Source organism: Lepidochelys kempii, chromosome 8 (assembly GCF_965140285.1).
Source record: "Lepidochelys kempii isolate rLepKem1 chromosome 8, rLepKem1.hap1, whole genome shotgun sequence".
In the NCBI taxonomy this organism is placed as follows: domain Eukaryota; kingdom Metazoa; phylum Chordata; order Testudines; family Cheloniidae; genus Lepidochelys; species Lepidochelys kempii.
The window spans coordinates 20,657,473-20,675,598 of NC_136387.1; the positions used below are offsets into that span (position 1 = coordinate 20,657,473).

General features: G+C 43.9%; 1 protein-coding gene across 1 annotated transcript; it reads right to left on the reverse strand.

Annotated features, from left to right (window-relative positions):
• Nucleotides 1-1,953: 1,953 nt before the first annotated feature.
• ATP6V0E1 (ATPase H+ transporting V0 subunit e1) lies at nucleotides 1,954-16,759 on the reverse strand. The gene is made up of 4 exons (XM_073355797.1): nucleotides 16,561-16,759; nucleotides 13,780-13,827; nucleotides 6,742-6,873; nucleotides 1,954-2,456 (listed from the first exon to the last, which is right to left on the reverse strand). Exons 1-3 carry the CDS (start codon nucleotides 16,662-16,664, stop codon nucleotides 6,780-6,782), a joined length of 246 nt encoding a protein of 81 aa, XP_073211898.1. The 5' UTR covers nucleotides 16,665-16,759; the 3' UTR covers nucleotides 1,954-2,456; nucleotides 6,742-6,779.
• Nucleotides 16,760-18,126: the final 1,367 nt, after the last annotated feature.

Below are 18,126 nucleotides of genomic sequence, written 5' to 3' on the forward strand. Positions count from 1 at the left end.
TTTCCCTCTATTTTATGCATCAGCACAGTGAGCTAACACTTCCTCTCTGAGACAGCTGTCAGATAGTTAATGTGAAGAACTTTGGAGGTACCTGCATTTTTTTTTTAAATGAGTATTATGCGGACCTCTCTTTGATTACTATCATGCTGTCTGCTAAATGGGTGCAATGAGTTAACACAGTCCTGGATGGCTTTTTGCATGTCTGCAGGAAGCCAAAGTCAATAGCTTTAGACAGCCCGAAGTATTAGTGCTTAGCAACCACCACAGGTGTCAAGCTTTTAACATTGTCTCTATCCAAGTTGGGCACAGCACCCCTCTACCTCATGGCAAAGTGGGGAGAGGAGTCTATGGATACAAGAAAATGGAGTTGCCTGGTTTTAAAATGGTGACAGGTTTCAGAGTGGTAGCTGTGTTAGTCTGTATCAGCAAAAAGAACGAGGAGTACTTGTGGCACCTTAGAGACTAACAAATCTGAGCATAAGCTTTTGTGGGCTAAAACCCACTTCATGGGATGCACACGTTGGAAAATTCTGGTTTTTTGCTGGTTTTAAAACGAGATTCTCCCTGAAACTAAGAAGAGGCTTAATAAAAATTTGCATGGAGTTAACCAACTTGTATACTCCTCTTTTGGGGAATAAATTAATAGGAATATTATTTACCTACACAAAAGTCTGCTTTGTGACTATTGCCATGGATTCCCACTTCACCAATCCACCACTTTCCTCATTCTGATACCTCCAAGTAGTTAATTTTGTAAAAGCGCTGAATTATATCCTGTTCCCCAGCATGGCTCATCATTTGTTGCTCAGGCTATAATACATTCATGCTAACACCTGTCTGTGTTTTTTGTAACACAAAGTGGTGAATATCTTCATAACAGACTGTATCTGGGGCTTGTGTATAATAGAGATGCCCCTCCAGCTCTGTATAGATGTGGTTAACTGCACTGGTCACAAAATCCTGGACATGTTTTAAATAGGAAGGAGGGTAAGTGTGTCAAACTCATGTAGGCATGAACTGGGATTTTGATTATACCCTGCATAGAAGAGGTTTGTTCCCCATTTCCTGCACCTCAGTGGTTTCCAATCTCTCCTCATGGAGGCCCAGCTGATATATATGGCTTTCACCAGTTGTCTTTTTTCACATTTGACCTAGAATTAGCATGATCTCTGTTTAGAATTAGAACACCTTTGAGGACTACGTGGAAGCATCAGCTAGTACAAAATGTAGTCCTTGTGCTTTCTGCTGTGTACTGGGTCAATCCAAAGGGTTTGATACCATCAATACCACAAAAGTCCTGGATCAGGTTAGCCAAGTAACAGTATCTCCACTTATGCCTCACTGAAACTGGCCATCTTATCTCCAAGATCAAATTCCCGGCATCAGGTAATAGGGCTTTCTGTGAGGGATTCTCGGCTCTGGAACTCATTTATACTGAAGGGTCTTTCAGAGAATGTCTATTTCTAAGGCACATGCATATATCTATCTATAGCTAGTGGTTTTTTTTTCCTGATTGCAGTGTTTAGCATTAGGTAGGGTTGGTTGCTGTAGCATAACTTAAGGCAGTTTATTATTCTAACAGTGATTTTCTTGATGGGGCTTTAGCCCAAAGCACCAAGCTCTATTTTGTCATAGGCCTTTACTATATATATCATGGAAAATATACATACTGAAGTTGAACAGCTTGAAACACTACAAGAAAGAATTGAGAGAGAAAGCAACCAAGTAATTTCCCTCAGTATAGACCACCAGCTGGAGAGTTGGAGTCAGCTGGATAAGAACGCTTACATTCAGATGGTGTAGTGAAATAACAGGCAATGTTAGATACAGGCATATTGAAAGCTCTGAAAGTTTCTAAAGTTGAACTCTTTGACTAACTAAGCAAAATTAACATTACAGAAATCTACCCAAAACCAAAATAACTATACAACCATTAGATGCTTCCCAAGAATGTTTCACATAAAGCAGCAGATTCATTTTAATCTTAAATTTCTGTGTACATGGGAATAAACTTTTTGAGAATACAATCCATTGTAAAAATAAATGCCAAACATGTGGCAGCATCTCCCAGCCACCAGTTTTATTGCACACTTTATTTTTTGCAGCCTAGTGTATGGAAGTTTCATAAAGCTCATGGAGAATGAGCAACACATAGGACAAGGAAGAGGGCTGCCCTCAAACTCACATATCCCAGAAAAAAAAATTAGAACTTAAATTTCAAGTGTAATCGAAACAAGGAGTTTATAACACAGAAAAGGAGGTATAAATCTTATGTATTAGGCACATCGTTAAACAGCATAAAAGGAAACCAGGAGAAAAATATAGGGCTTTGAACAAGCCATTTTAAGCACAATACAAACATTAAGGCATTAAGCAGGTTTGGTATCCAATCAGCTATGTCAAGGGCATCTTTGGATCAATGTAGCTTTTACATCTAGAGGAAATATGTTCTTTACCTGCAAAGCAAAAGGCAAGTCAGTCACTCTTTTTCATCGAGGCAATTTACTAGCTGAAGAGCTGCTCAGTGAATTAACCATGGCTGTTTGCTTTCTAGGAAGATGCTATGCTGTAAAGGAACAGTTGTGGCCAAATAACTACAGAGTATGGACAGAATTCATCTGCTTGGGTGTTTGAAAGTTCTTTCTGAAGAGATCTATCCCCAAATCAGCATAATCTGTGGTGTTAGTACATTTATCATGTTTAATTCGGTCATATTAGAAGCTACCACCTGGGAAGTTGTGCAGTTTTATAAGTGGGCCTGAGGGGATTTCTGGCGGGTGCCCTGGAATTTAGTAGTGTGTGCACAGAATCTCCAAAGTAACGCCAGGGATGCACATCCAAGATCTCTTTCAGTTGCAATCTTGCTCCAGAACTTGCCAAGCAGAAGCCCACTGAAGGTTGTGTGGCTCCATCGGTACACTGATGGCAGAAGGGACAAGCAAGAGATTGGTACTCTTCAATAGCCTAATCAAGGTTGGAGCTCTTAGCTAGTCTGCTCCAGCCTGCAGCCCTGTCAACATGCTTGTGGTTGGCCAAGCATGTTAGAAAGTTTCTTACCTCTGGACAGTAAAAGATGCTTAGAAAACCATGTTGTAATCTTGATCAATACCCAGCATGGTTATTACATGTTTCTTCTGTTCACACAGGCCAGAACACACATGTGTAACTCAGACACACCATGCAAACTGAAGGTTAAAAACCCACACAAGTTGCTTTATAGCTACTTATCACAAGCAGTCAAGCAGAAAGGCACTCAGTCAGTAATTTGGATTCTCTGACAATCATTTGACTGGATTCCAACTCACTCTCCCACCTTTCCTTCAGATGAGGGACTTTCTGGTCATCCTATCACAGGGGTGAGCAATAATTTTTGCAGGGAGGCCACTCCACGAATTTTGGTAAGTCATCACAGGCTGCACATTTCTACTATATTAATGTGGGGTCTGGGAGGGAATTTGGGTGCAGGAGGGAGCTCTGGGCTGGAGCAGAGTGTTGGGGTGCAGGAGAGGGTGAGGAGTGTGGGCTCTGGGAGGGAGTATGGTGCAGGAGGGAGCTCTGGGCTGAGGCAGGGGATTGGGTGCAGGGTCTGGGAGGGAGTTTGGGTGCAGGAGGGGATTCTGACTTGGGGCAGGGGTGCGAGGTGTAGGCTCTGGTTGGAAGGCACTTACCACAGGCAACTCCCAGCCGGCGGCGCAGCAGGGCTCAAGCAGGCTGCCTGCATGCCATGGCCCCATGCCACTCCTGGAAGTGGCTGCGGCTGGCTGCTGCTGGCACATCTCTGGGCACCCCTTGAGGGGGAAGAGGGCAGCAGGTCTCTGTGCGCTGCCCACGCCTACAAGCACCACCCCTGTGGCTCCCATTGGCCGGTTTACAGCCAATGGGAGGAGTGAGGATGGTGCTGGGGGTGGAGGGCAGCACACAGAGCCGCCTCTCCCCTGTCAGGGGTGCGCAGTGACGTGCCAGCAGCAGCCGGCCGCTTCCGGGAGCGGTGTGGGGCCACGGCAGGCAGGCAACCTACCTGAGCACCCCACTGCGCCGCAAGACTTTTAGTGGCCCGGACTTGGAGATCACAAGGGGGCAGAGGAGGCCAGACAGAAATGTTAGACGGGCCGGATCCAGCCCGCAGGCTGTATTTTGCCACCCCTGTTCTATCAGATATTAATCCCCCTTCTTTTCCTCAGTACCAATTTATTTATAATGCTTTGGGATGCTACTCCACTAAAAGGGAAACATCTTCCAATAGATATTTTCCGGATAGCCAAGTCTAGATTCCATCTCTCACTCTAGCTTGTTCCAGCTGCTAGTGGCAGCACAGACCATGGAGCAGACGGTTCATTATTAATTAAAAGCAAGTCCCACCCTCTAGTTCCAAGTGTCCACTCTGTGCAGGTGATTATATTCCAATTCCAATCCCCTGACCTTCTGGGAATATGCCAGCCTTTCTGTCTGTGGTCAAGGTCATTACTCAGCAGAAACAAGACCCAGCACAATCACACAAAACAAATCCAGCTTGGCCACTGTACACTGTTAGAGCTTTCTATCTGCAGCAGATCCCAGCCTACCTTTGGCTTCTACTGAAAAACTAGCAAACAGAGACTTACATACACCACAGTCTGATACTTGTCAGGCTCGGCCTGATTTGGAAACACTAGAGTTTTGCTTAAGGGTTGGTACTCAACAAGCTTTACAACCAACATCCAATTGAGTGGCAATGTCAGCTATCATCCATATACTGCTGTTCAACTCTTTCAAAAGAACAGAAAATTATAGTAGTGAGGGGGGATTAAAGCTGCAAGACAAAGGCAGTAGAACACAGTGCTTTGAATTATTAATTCAGTTTGATCAGCATAAAAAACAAAGTCATGGAATTGGTCCCCACTGTTCTTGTTTGCACAGCAAGTCACCATTTACATCTCCTGCTCCCAAATCCAGCCCTTCAAAGAGGATGCCTGGATTAATTGTGCCTCCAAAAACCATTCAGTCCTGGTGATGGTTTCTGATGTGTCCAGCAGAAGCTTCAAGAGGTATTCCCATAGCACTGCTCAGCTAGTGCCCACGAGGTTTATTTATCTTGTTGGCCAGCACTAAAAATACCACGTTGGTTTGCAAGTTTATGGGGTAGTGCTCCCACACTGTCATGAGCGACCTAGAATCATTCTGGTCATTTGCACCGACTTCCTAGAGAGGAGAGTTGTACTGCATCAAACAAACTGCTCATCTTTATTTTCAAGGACTTTCACCATCTATTCTCACTCTACCCATCATCTCTCATTTGCTGTTGATTCTTGCCTCTAATCGGCCTATGATACCAGCCTCTCTCACGCAACTGTTACATTTTCAAATAAGCACCTTTGTGCTTCCTCCCATGCTGCCCCACCTGCTTGGGGGGAAGCTCTCTATACACATCTGCAAAACTACCTCACTACTCTCCTTAAAACTCCCCTTTGCCACAATACAAAAAACCTGACAATGGTCAGGCTGCTGGCGTGCTGAGACCACTGCCTGTCATGCTGACAAATACTGTCTCATCTCATACTTAGGGTACATCTACACTAGAAATTTAAGTGGACTTATATTAGGTCGACCTGCATCACCGCATACGGTGGTGGCTGTATGTCCACACTACCCTCCTTGGGTCAGTGGTGCACGTCCTCACCAGGAAGGCTTGCAACGACCTAAGGGGGCAGTGTGGGGAGCAGAGAGCCCGGCGCCTCAGCTCTGCTGGCAGCTCCCTGTCAGGAGCCCAGTTGCTCCACAGGCTCCTGGCAGGCCACCCAGGGTGGAGGGCAAGGGGAGGGGCTGAACAGGAGAGAACTGCCCAGGGCTTCTCACCTCCCCCTTGCCCGCTGGAAGTGGGAGGAGGGACCCTGGGCTATAGCTGCCCTGCTTTGTCGTCAATTTCATGGCTCCTGCCGTAAAATTGACAAGACAATCAACAGCCGACTTAAGTAACGCAGCGTCTATCCAGACATTGCGTTGTCCTAACTATACTGACATAAGTCCTATGCCTCTCATGGAGGTAGAGTTATTATGTCAGTGTAGTATGGCTCTTGCATCAGTGGGAGCAAGGCTGTAGTGTAGACACTGACATAATTAGGCAGATGTAAGCTGCCTTATGTTGACCTAAATGGGTAGTGTACACCAGCCCTCAGATTGTAAGATTTTTGGGGCAGGAACCGTCTTTTTGTTCAGTGTTTGTATAGGGCCTAACACAATGGGGTCCTGGTCCATGACTGGGGCTCCTAGGCACAACAATAATACAAATGATAATAATGTTACTCTGGACAGTTAAGGTGGGAGGACTACCTGGTCTGCAGAAAGATAGTCAGGTCGCCTCAACCATAATAGTGTAAGCACTTGATGATTGTTAAATAAGAAAACCAACTTATGATAAGTGTTAAAGAAAAAAGATATCCCCCCCTTCCCATACCCATTTTCAGGACTCTCATTTTGTTGCTAGAAGGAGGAACAGATGGTTCCCTCAACACCACCTGCTGTCACATGGTGTGGCACTCCCCTCCCCATCTTTTCAGAAATCAAGCATCCTAGTTCTAACATCTCAGTCTCCAAATGAGATTAAAGCACCCAGTCCCAAACTCAAATCCTTCATTGTTACAGACTGCGAAAAGATGCTTCCTCTTGTGAAACTGCCCACCCATTATCCATGCTATTGTGTAAGTTTTCACTGAGCATTTAGCAAACCCAAAGACATAACTGGAGAAGGTCTCCAACCATATTTACCTCGTCCACAAAAAAGGCAGCACAGAGGACAGACATCCTTAAGGCCATTGATGATGAAGATACCAGATTGTTTCATTGCTTAACTGTGGACCAAAGAGAGGGTTGAGCTGGGCCAGGATCGCAATCAGCCAACTGAAAGGGGGGGTAAAAAAAAAAAAAAAACACATAAGAGTATGGATGACTTGGCCAAAGCATAAAGGGTATCAGGAGAAGGTAAGACAACATCGCAAAAGGTCTAACACCAAGTCAAAATGCTGCTAAGGCTAAACTCCTAAAAGTCTGACACAGATGAAAGAGCTCTAGCACTGTATTACACCTCAGAAGACTAGCATGTTTGGACTGAGAACTATCTTGTTCAATTTAAAGTGACACTGTCAGTTGGATTTAATAGTATCTTTTTAATTCGTTGCTGCTTCTTCTTGAAAGGTGAAGCGCTCTGGGACACATTCCCATCCTCTGGGCCCATGTTCCAACAACACTGCCTCCAGAGCTACTCAAGGCCTCTCTAAATGGCAGTACAAGGCACGGAGAGTTACTAAAGCACATCACCTTCCAAATAAGGAGTATGCGTCTCATTTACTTTAACCATAACTGTGCCAAAACGTTTAGATATACAGAATATACATGAAATTTGAATTGAAGCAGAACCTCTTTTATACCAATAAACATTACAACGAAGATTAAATTGAGGGACGGAAGTACAATCTAGCAGTTAAAACGAAGGAACAGGAATTGGAAAATTCCTGACCTACTATGCAACATTGGCCAAATCACTTAATCTCTGTGTCTGAGACATCCCCCCCATAAAATCAGAGATACTAGGCTTGGCTTTACAAGGAACATTACGATCCAATAAAAGGTCTTAATGAAATGTATTGAACACTTTCAAACCACCAGCCCCCAATATAATTCTTGTAAGAATAAAAATAGAACAAATTTAGAACGGAAGTCAGAGAAATGGGTGTCTAGATCAAAGAGGTGCAAAGCTACTGAAACAATGTCAATGACAACAAAATCCAGATTAGCAGCAGCCTCTCCCTCAGAGCAGCTGACAGACTAACTCAGCAGAAACCACAGCCAGAATGCAGAACAAGAGGAATCTGGGATGTGGAAAATATCCAGGCAAGCTGAACAGAAATAAATATTTCAGTATTATAAGATGTACTTGCTTTGGCTTTTTCTGAATTTGTAATATTGACAAAGAAACCTTATTTTCACGGATTTACATCTATGTAAAATACTAACGCTATAAACATGTTTAGTGAACATACTGACCTATCCATCTGCTCTTTGTAGACTCTTTGTGAGGAGGAGAAAAAGCAGAGCAGCTTTGACTGGGAGCTGCCACAAAATGCATCAAAGTGCTTAGGCAGTCATGGAAAATTCCACATAAACCTGGATGCTTTAACAAGCAAATGAAGTGCAGGTCAGATCAGCTTCAAAATGGCTACAGAAGCCTTAGGCAAAAGATGCAGGGTTAGATAAAAGGAAGGTCAATCCTCTTGGCACTGACAAAATAAATATTTGTAAATTTTAGTGTTGCTTTTAGGGGGGTTTATTATTATTTTTAACACTAAGATTAAGTAGGACACTAGCTAAAGTCAAGCAAATGCTGTGCCCATAGTATGCTAACAACCCCTCACTCCTCACACATTCAATAGTATTCTGAGTGTAAATCAACAACTGAGGCCAGTCACTCATGCTGATATGCACAATGGATATTATGAAGTGGGTAAATGTCTACTCAGGACCAGTAGGAAAATAGCAATTCATTCTCCCTTGTAAACTGAAGAGCCAGAATACTTATTTTGTTATCCCTAGCTACTGCAGGGAAAGGGTCGCTCAGCATCACACACATTATGTTGAACTTAGCCTAATCCTTTTACTATATCAAGCAAATCCCTCAAGTGTTCATTGATTTGATAGAAATTCTCCCCTCCATCACCAGAACTCTATGTGTAGCCCACTTACAAGTTATTTTTCAGATACAAAAGGCAGATTAGAGGGGTACCAGAGTGCATTGTACTAACTGTCATTAACTTCCTGAACTAACACAGGCGGGGGGGAAGGACAGAAACAGTTGATTGCTGTAATAGGATAATTTGCCTCTTTACACTGTGCAGAGAAAGGAACCCCAGACACCAACATACATGCCCAGACCTCTCCCTATGTTCACTGAGATCAGACCCAGAACTGCTGTGAAATAAATGAGCTGGAAGTGCATTCTGAATATTGACATGTCCACAGCTGTACAATTAGGCTCTAGGCAAACACTGTACTGGTTTCAAAAGCTATTTGTTAGGACCATGCTGTTTACCGAACTTCTGAAGCGCAGTGCCATTACAGATTGTTCTTTAGCTTCATTACTTCCCTGCAGTGCTGGGGGTCTGATCACTGAGAACACAGTAGTAGAAGGTAGGGGAGCACAGGGTTCAGTGCTTTGAAAGACAGAACTGTGGAAAGCTTCTCCACACACATTTATCTTACACAGGGCTGCTTTACACGAAACTCTATCAGAGCATAATAAAGTAAACCTCTGTATCCAACATCTAATGTTTTAGTGCTGTTACATTCCACATGCTACCTCCTGCAACAGTCAGTGTTAATTATCATGCTAACTCAAAGAAATGATGGTCCATCATGATCAAGTATAACCATGTCATTTTATTACTGTATAGACTTCAGAGCAATTTTTATTCTAATTCCATTCTAATGGGCTGAGCACTACAATCTGTCTCTCTCTATAGCGGAGTAAGAGCTCAGGTTCTGGTTTCTATTTAGATTCCAGTTTGGGTAATTACAGTCAGCCCACCCAGAATTCTCCTGCAGATGCAACTGATGGAGTGTTCCAAACTCTCTATTTTGAACCACTGGGTACTACTGCTGTGTGCTCCTACACAGATAATATCTTCTACCTCAGAGGTGGCTTCGGTGATCTCAAAATAGATGTAGCGGAGCACCCTGGGTCTTTGATGGAAGGAATTACAGAAAGAAAAACTTCTTATCGAAAAGACAATAGGAAAAAAAGACCTGGAATGGACATTTCAGGCTTTGCTGGTACAGCTTTATGAGCTAAGACTATTACAAAAATGGAACAATTTTCTTCTGTTTAAAAAATAAATAAATAAATAAATAAATAAAGACTACCACTACATACTCTGCTTTGAGTCTCACCATGCTCCTGAGGTTTTGGTTACACTTCTTTTAGCAAGGTACAGCATACAGCACACGCACAAAAGGATATACAGTAAATTGTGTAAAGTTTCCCATAAAGCAACCAAATTTGTACAGCACAGTCAATAAGCTTAATTTGGATGACCCCTACCAACTCCACACGGAGGAAGCCAGTTTATTTTATCGAATGGGAATGACTGCTGTTTAATTGAGATTAAATTGGAATAAATTCAATTTAATGTGGATGTATTTGGCTAGTGCCAAGTAGTTAAGTGGCATTTAATAGTTACAAAACTGAACTTCATTAAGACTGGTGCTATCAAAAGTTAAAAGAAATTATAATAATTTTTATACTTGCATTTTATTTAGTCCAGAATTTCTGGATAAAAGTTTTGTAAAAACTGTATGACGGGGAACAGCCACTTCAGCAGAGTGACAGGTCCTTGCAGGAGAATCTTAAGTACAGGGGACTACACTTGTGACAGTGCAGTTAACATCAAATTTGACTCTGATACCAATATAATAAATACTTTCACACAAAGAACCTTTCATCTAAAATCCCAAAGCTCCAATAGGATTAACAAATGGAATGTAAGTGCAACATTTCCAGAAACTATTTAAAAAAAAAAATCCATAAATATGCAACACAAGGCAATTCCACCCTGGAGCATCAGAAGAGACATCAGTTCTCCTCCACATTTGTAAAAATAGAATCCAAATTCCATGTGATTGACTGTGTATTCACTAAGCCACTTAGGCTTTGTCTACACTAGCACTTTTGTTGGCAAAACTTTTGCTAGTCACTCCACTGACCGAAATAAGTTTCACCAACAAAAGCGCAGGTGTGGATAGCGCTAGGTCGGCGGGAGACGCGATCTCACCAAGATGGCCACCGTTGCTCATTGGGGTGGTTTAATTATGCCAGTGGGAATGCTCTCGCCTGCTGGCATAGAGTAGCTACACAGGAGACCTTACAGTGGTGCAGCTGTGCTGCTGTAAGGTCCGTAGTGTACGCATAGCCTTAGACATCACGTATGAAGACTTTAGCTTCTTCCGCTTTTTCTTTTTTGCAGGGTGCAACTGAGAATGTCAGCGAATAAATCCTGGGAACATGTTTGACAATTTTAATAAATGCAAATAATCTATCCTTCATTCAATAACACACGAGAGCAGATTACAAGACGTTTTAATGAAGAGCAGTTTTATCACTGCCCTATTCCAGGTACAGCAATTGCTAACCTCTTTCAATACTTCCACAACCACCTTTTGTTTGAGGATTTCAAAGCATTCAATCAAGCCTCAGTCATTCTGTGAAGTAAATATCTCCATTTTACAGATAAGGAGTCTGAGGCACAGAAAAGTAAAGAACCTAGTTTCCAGGGATTCCGAGAACCCTTAAATTTAATTAACTTCAAGGGGAACTGCCTCTACTCAGTACCTAAAAAAAAAGCTAGCCTTAAGTGGCTTGTCCAAGACCACAAAGCAAATCAGTGACAGGGCCAAAGTCAGAAATCTGGAATCCCAATTCCTACTCTCCTCAAACTTTCTGTTTGATTTAAAATAAATAAATAAATCAAACTAGAGAGCAGAGACAAACACAGTGCCTCAAAGCTAAATGGGCAGAATCACTGTGCCCGAAAGACCATCAAACACAGCAAAGAGTTACTAGTGTAAGTGAGGATTTTGCTTCTCAGTTTCACTTGTACACATGTACAGTAGATAGCAGTCTTGCCAGGGCCTACCTGATTACTTCACAATGCACTGGATCTCTACGAACCTGAGAAGCAGACTCAGTGACACTCCAAAATTCAAATTATTGGGACCACAGCACTGCTACTAAATACAAATAAACAAGCCATTCACATTTCCCTAGAAAGAGGCAGTATGCTTCCTCTATTAGGAGCTCTGAATCTATCTAAAATCAAGATGCTACAGCCATATTATGCTCCTCTTCTTTCAAATCATAATTTACTTCATCTGCTCATAGTCTAAATGTAATTTTCATGGTGAAATAAAAGGAACACATTATGGATATTTAATCTGGCAAATATTCGTGTTTACACACAGAGTCTAAGGAAGTTGGATAAAGATGCCTCCAGTGACTTTCTATATAATCACCTTCATGAATTCACAGCAGTTAAGTGTATGAGTGTGTGATTTCATTAACATTTTGTGGAATACAATTCCCACATATGCCAGCTGAAAATTCATCAGTAGAGGCTTCTCATTACACTGCATCCAGTAGTTCTCTGACAGCCAAGTCTTGGTCCAATTTAAGTATTAAAATCTACTCTTAGGCATTTCTTAGAACACCCAGCTTCCCCTACCACAATTAGTACTTGCTTTCCACAAGTACAAGACAGCATGGTCCAGGTACTCATCCTTAAATAGGCAGATACCCACACAAGAAATAACTTAACATTTATATTAAGCTATCTATTTGATGGCATGCATCAAAAGCCCTAAGGGTATGTTCTGCTGTTCAGCCAGTAAGTCAAGTTAGGTTAGTATATATTTTGTGAGAGCATAACTATGTTACTAGGTGGTTATTCCTATATAAACTGCAAGTGCGACGGACAGGGCTCCCAGTGCTTATGTACAGACATCTTTTCATATTTAAATATAGATTTTTTTTTAAAATGGCTTTTTTAAAATAGGATATGTCCTGGTCTAGCATGTTTTTAAAAGTCAGTCAGGAGGCAGATTCCATAAGGCTTCACATGTGAAATACTTCAGGCCTGTTTAACCATAAACAGAAACTGGACCTTGCTTGTATAAAACCTGCATATCACAGCATTCAACCAAGCTAAACCCACACAAGCTCGTGTCCCAAGCCAGCTCAAGATGGAACAAGACAGACCTTACTTTAAACATGCCATGTACTACAAATAATGCAGACACTAAAAATATGGCTTTGTGCTGCCAATCCCTGCACTCAAAGTCCCAGAAATTGAGATATATCCCTCTAAGAGGTTATTTATATTAAGCTCATCACCATGGTATGTTATGAGTGATGGTTTGCAACTAGAGAATGTGTGAACACTCCCAATGTTCGGTCATTGAATTATGAACAAGTCACCTAGCAAGTTGTACCCACAACAGGTATGTCAGTTTACTGTCTGTACTTGTAGAAAAAAAAAAAAAAGTGCTGTGTAGAAATGGCCTGAAAGATATTTTGATCTCAATTACAAGGCCCTATCAAGAGGAAGAAGTCATTTCACACAATTAAAGGTTTTCACTGCAGACTGTACCTATAACTCATCCATTTATTGACAAGAAAAGATGATATAGGAAGCAAAAAGGGTTGCAAAGTGTTCACAGGAGCGCAGAAGCTGCTCATTAGGTGGCTAAGAAAGAATTGTTATTAATACCATAAAATAAGGCATAATCAAGGAGCACAGTATTGATTTCAGTGGAAGTCAAGGGCTCTTGGCACCTCAAAGGATTTTGGCATAGTTGACCTGCCACTCTATCATAGTAGGTACACACAAACAGTTATTACAATTAATACAAATTATTCGAGAACTGAGAAACCCTCAAGAGGCTTGAGCTGAATAACTCAAGGTCCGTAGAGCAGAAAGCAATAGCCAAGATAAATCAATATAAAAGTACTAAGACTTTGGGTATAAGTCAGAGAATAACACTCATCCAGACTCATTTAAATATATTATCCACTAACCGGAATTTTTTCAAGATTGCTGAAGATATTTAGGAGCATGAGTTCCACTGACTTTCAAAGGGAGTTGTGCTCCTAAATCCCTTTGGTGCTCTGAAAATTTCCCCCTAAACATTTATTCACTGAAGAGGCCTTTTTCATTTTATAAGCTGTGCCATTATTAGGAGGGAAGCATTATTTATACTTACAAGAGGTAACAGCAAACAGCACAGGTCACCAGCATCGTGTTGATAACACTGCAGAAAGAAATAGGAAAAGACAACTGATTAAGAGTCATAGGCACAGAAAATAAACCTAAGAATGCATTTGGCTTTGATCACATGCAAGGTGACTCAAAATATGAATGTTCTCATGACAATCTAATTTCTTGTAATGTAACAGTATAATTAGAAGATAGATGTGCCTCTCTAACCTAGGACTCTGCACAGACTTAGTTTGCCATTTGCAAATAAAAGCATCTCTTTTTTTTGTAGTATAAATATTTAAATACAAAGCACAAGACCACACAGCCTTGTCTAAAAAGACTTCCAAAGAGAAGATCTCATGTAATAAACTTCCTTCTTTGTTACAATTGTTTCTATATAGTAAATCAGAACCAAATCCTAAAGCACCTTTTCTGTTAGATTTATATGTGAACACCCAAAGGCACAGTATATAGAATTCTTCATCTGGACACTCTGTTTGCAGAAAGTCTCACTGAAAACCACGAAATTAAGAGCCAATTATTTTGTTTAAAGTGAATCCTGTTGACTGTAACTATTGTAAAATTAAAGATCTTCAAAGGACAAACAAAATCTTGGAGATAATATGACAGTTGCCCAGAATGGGAAGATCCTTATTGGAGGGGATTGTCAGAACAGGTGTTACTAAAATGATAATAAAGCAACTGAAGCTGTAGCGGTAAAATCGTAGCTGAACAAACATTTCAAAATCCCATATAGATGGGAAAATTATGTTTTCCAAGAAGGAGTCATATGTTCTGACCATGTAGCTCAATGGAAGATGGGTATTCTGTGTCATGACTTTTTTTTTTAAAAATAAAAAAGAGGAATTCCTCTATATGTAGGTTTTTAGTTCTGTAAGAAGAGTTCAACCTAGATAATAAAAATCCTAATCAGCACTGGAAATAGGTAGATCAAGTAACTTGCTTTGGCTTTTCAAGCTATAAAATACATAGATCTGCTCATAAATAGTAACTTTAACATTAATGCTGGTGTTTCTAAAAAGTAAATTAAAGCACAATACAATTATAATGTATACAGTATCTTTCAAATACATTGTACAAGAAATTTTAGAGATGCAAAACAGTGAATGGTCTATATGGTATATATTATACATTATATATATATGGTATGGTATATATTATATACGAGAAGACAATGGTGGTGTTAATTGGGCAAATAAATTATTCAATTCTTGCAGCCACAGGATCATAGGATGGAGGTGTGGGGGGCAAAGTAGCAGCCCCTCCTCCTCCCTGTTGCTCCTGGATGCACTGCCTTGGTGTTGGTTGCTTGGGCTGCCAGCAAGGGTTGGACCCTGCCCCCCTCTGGAGACACCTGGGGCACACACTGGAGCAGCAGGCGAGTTCCCCACCTTCCCAGGGGTGGTGGGGCTCAGCCTCTGGGCTTCAGCCTCAGGCTTCGGGCTCCATCCCTGGGCCCCATCCTCCAGCTGCAGGGCTTTGGGCTCTGGCTGCGGGGCTTCAGGCTTCAGCCCCCCACTGCCTCCCCCACCCACCCCCATCACCCCTCCCGCGACCCTCCATTTGGGGCTTCATTTGTCCCCAGGCTTGCCAGAGCTGAGTAAGTCTGCTGTGTAAAGTGAAACTTATATGTTTGTTAGTATCACTTTGCACAGCAGACTTACTAGCTAGCAATAAATAAATTGCAATGATTTGGACATGTATTTGTGCACATTTATAGGGTTTTCCCAAAGCTAATTAAGTATTTTAGAAAAGGTATGACAGCAGCTACCAGCAAGAGTTGGTGGCCGCACTCTGAGGCCGCCAAAAAATTTGTCCTGAGAAACCCTGATGATAAGTGCTTATGTGCCCCTTCATCCTAAGAGTGGACTTGCCCCTTCCCAAGTACATAAGAACAGAACAGCCACATCTTATGATTTGGTGGATAAATACAGGGAGAGCATTCCAGTCAGCAGGATGTACAGAGAAAAATGTTCCTGTGTCATTAAAAGAAGCTAAACAAATCTACACTGTAACAGCAGCTGCATATGGGGTCTCAGGCTCAGTCCCCGCAGATGGTCAGCGATCACAGGAAAGCAGCACATTAGTCCGCGCCCCCCATCACGACTCTGCTCAGGAGGGGCAAGTCAGACACATTCAATCAGACACAAAAAATAAATAAAAAGGGAACTACGATGAGCAAGTGGCACAAGACCACTTCTGTCTGCGCCACTGAGATGCAGCAGGACCCCCACCCCTGGGACGGCTGCTGTATTATAGGAGGGTGGAGACACTCATTGCCAAGGGCCCTTCGCTGGTTTTACCGACTATGCCCTGCCCAGGTGCCCGAGAGAGAGAGGATCCCTACAGGCTTTACCGGGGTAACGGGACGGGAGACCCAGCCTGGGGAGAGCTGAAGGGGGAAGGCCCCGACGCCCGTTCTCCAACTGAAATCGAAGAGGACAAAGGCCCCAGGGGAAGAAAGAGCCAGACCCGCTCCCCGGGTGCGGGGGGCCACGGCGGCCACCACAGCAAGGCCAGACTCACAGCGCTGCCTCAGGAGCCTTCTTCCCCTCACAGCCCCCCCACCCCCCAAGGAGCGGCCCTGCCCTGCCCAGTCAGGGTAGGGGGGACACGGGGTCAGCTCCCCACGGGACCGGCTCCCTCGTTGGAGCTCTCCGCCGCCGGAGGGAGGGTAGCCGGGTGGGTGGCCGACACTCTCCAGCCCTGGACGGGGTCGGGGCCAGGGTCCGCTCCGCTTCTCTCCCGGCGGCCCATCACTCACCCACGGTTGGGCCCCTTGGGCACCAGCCAGGGCAGGATGCCGCCGACTATCCCCCAGAAAACGCTCATGACGATGATGGGCACAGTGAGGCCGCCGTACGCCATGGCTGGGGGCTTCGCTCTGGCACACTCGCGACAGCACCACTCCGCGCTCCCCCTCAGCTCGGAGTCGGCCCCCACCACAGCTGCTCGCGGAGCCCCGCCCCAGCCCCGCCGACCAACCAGCGCCCGGCACGTGACATTGGCTTGAGCCCGCCCTCGCCCGGAACCCGCGCTCGACCCGGCCCGAAGTAGGGCGAGGCACGCGCGTGCCCGGGACGGGGCTCGCGACGTCTGCGCGGCTGGCTTAGCCAGGCCGTTCGGCAGTTCGAGGCCCCGCCTTCCGGCCTGGCGGGCGTCCCTGCGCACTTTTGGCTTTGTGTTCTCCCCCCCTCCCCCAGCAGGACACCCCGGTTTCCCGGCACCGCCCTTGGGAATAGCTGGTGCCTACGGCACCGCAGCCACCACCTGCGGGATGGAGCTCAGGCCTCCTGCAGCACAGCGCCAGTCCAGTTTGGGGGTGGTGCAGGCGGCCGCTAGGCCTCGCCCGGCGACTTCCTGATACCTTTCAGCGAGAGGGGTAAGGCGGGCAGTCCCCCAGCACCGCTGGAGGACAGAGCAGGGCTGGCTCCAATCGCCAAGCCCGCAAGCCCGCTGCTCATTCCTCACTGCACAGTTACAGGAGGCAGAGGGAGCAGATAGGTTCCCACTGCCTGGCCGTGCGAAGCAGGCCCTATGGACTCTAGGCTTAAACAAGAAAGGGGACCCCACCGTGCCAGGAGCTGGAGGAGTAGAGGAGGGCAAGCTGTACCCTCGAGAATTGAGTTTAAAACAAGAAGCCCAAAGAAATGGAACAGCTAGCGAAACTCTTCTAAGGGTGTGTTCAGCTGCAGGAGCATCAAGTCCAATTGCTTTGTCCGTGTGAAGTGGTTTCATCTTAGATTCTGCATTTCAAATCTTAGATTGTAAGGGCAGAGACTGTACTTCTGTACAGCACCTCCTGTAGCAAAGGCCTTATCTGACCCCATAACAAAACTGATGGGCCTTTGTTTATACAGCACACATAGGACTATATATACACATTTGGAGAATGTGAAGATAATCCTATCACACTCATATCAGTGGAAAAGCGGCCCTTTGGTCTAAAGCAGTGATTAGAACAAGTAACTTGGGATTCACTTTACAGACCTCACTCTGCCTCCCTGGACAACTTTGCGTTTCACTTTCTCCATCTAAAATTTGAGATAAATACAGTTTCAAAACATGCTGTGAAGATCCAAGGATAGAGGTGGACTAGTTGTTTTGCTAAAATAGTGGAAATACTCTTCCCAGAAGTTATCCAACATGGCCGTGTCAATAGAGTTGATCCATTCCCACATGAACAGAAACTAAAGTAGATTAAGCACTGTGTTTGTACGTGTGGAAATAGGTCTACAAGGGTATGTCTGTACTGGCCATGCCAGCTGACTTGGGCTCAGGCTAAGGGGCTGTTTAATTGCCTTGTAGATGTTCCAGCTTGGGCTGGAGC

What these genes read in the sequence shown, in the direction of transcription:
- ATP6V0E1 (XM_073355797.1), bottom strand. Translation starts at nt 16,664, where the DNA reads ATGGCGTACGGCGGCCTCACTGTGCCCATCATCGTCATGAGCGTTTTC. An exon ending in CCCAAGGGGCCCAACCGTGG is followed by an intron (nt 13,828 to 16,560) that starts GTGAGTGATGGG and finishes TTCTTTCTGCAG; the next exon opens with TGTTATCAACACGATGCTGG. An exon ending in GCTGTTTGCTGTTACCTCTT is followed by an intron (nt 6,874 to 13,779) that starts GTAAGTATAAAT and finishes CCCCCCTTTCAG; the next exon opens with TTGGCTGATTGCGATCCTGG.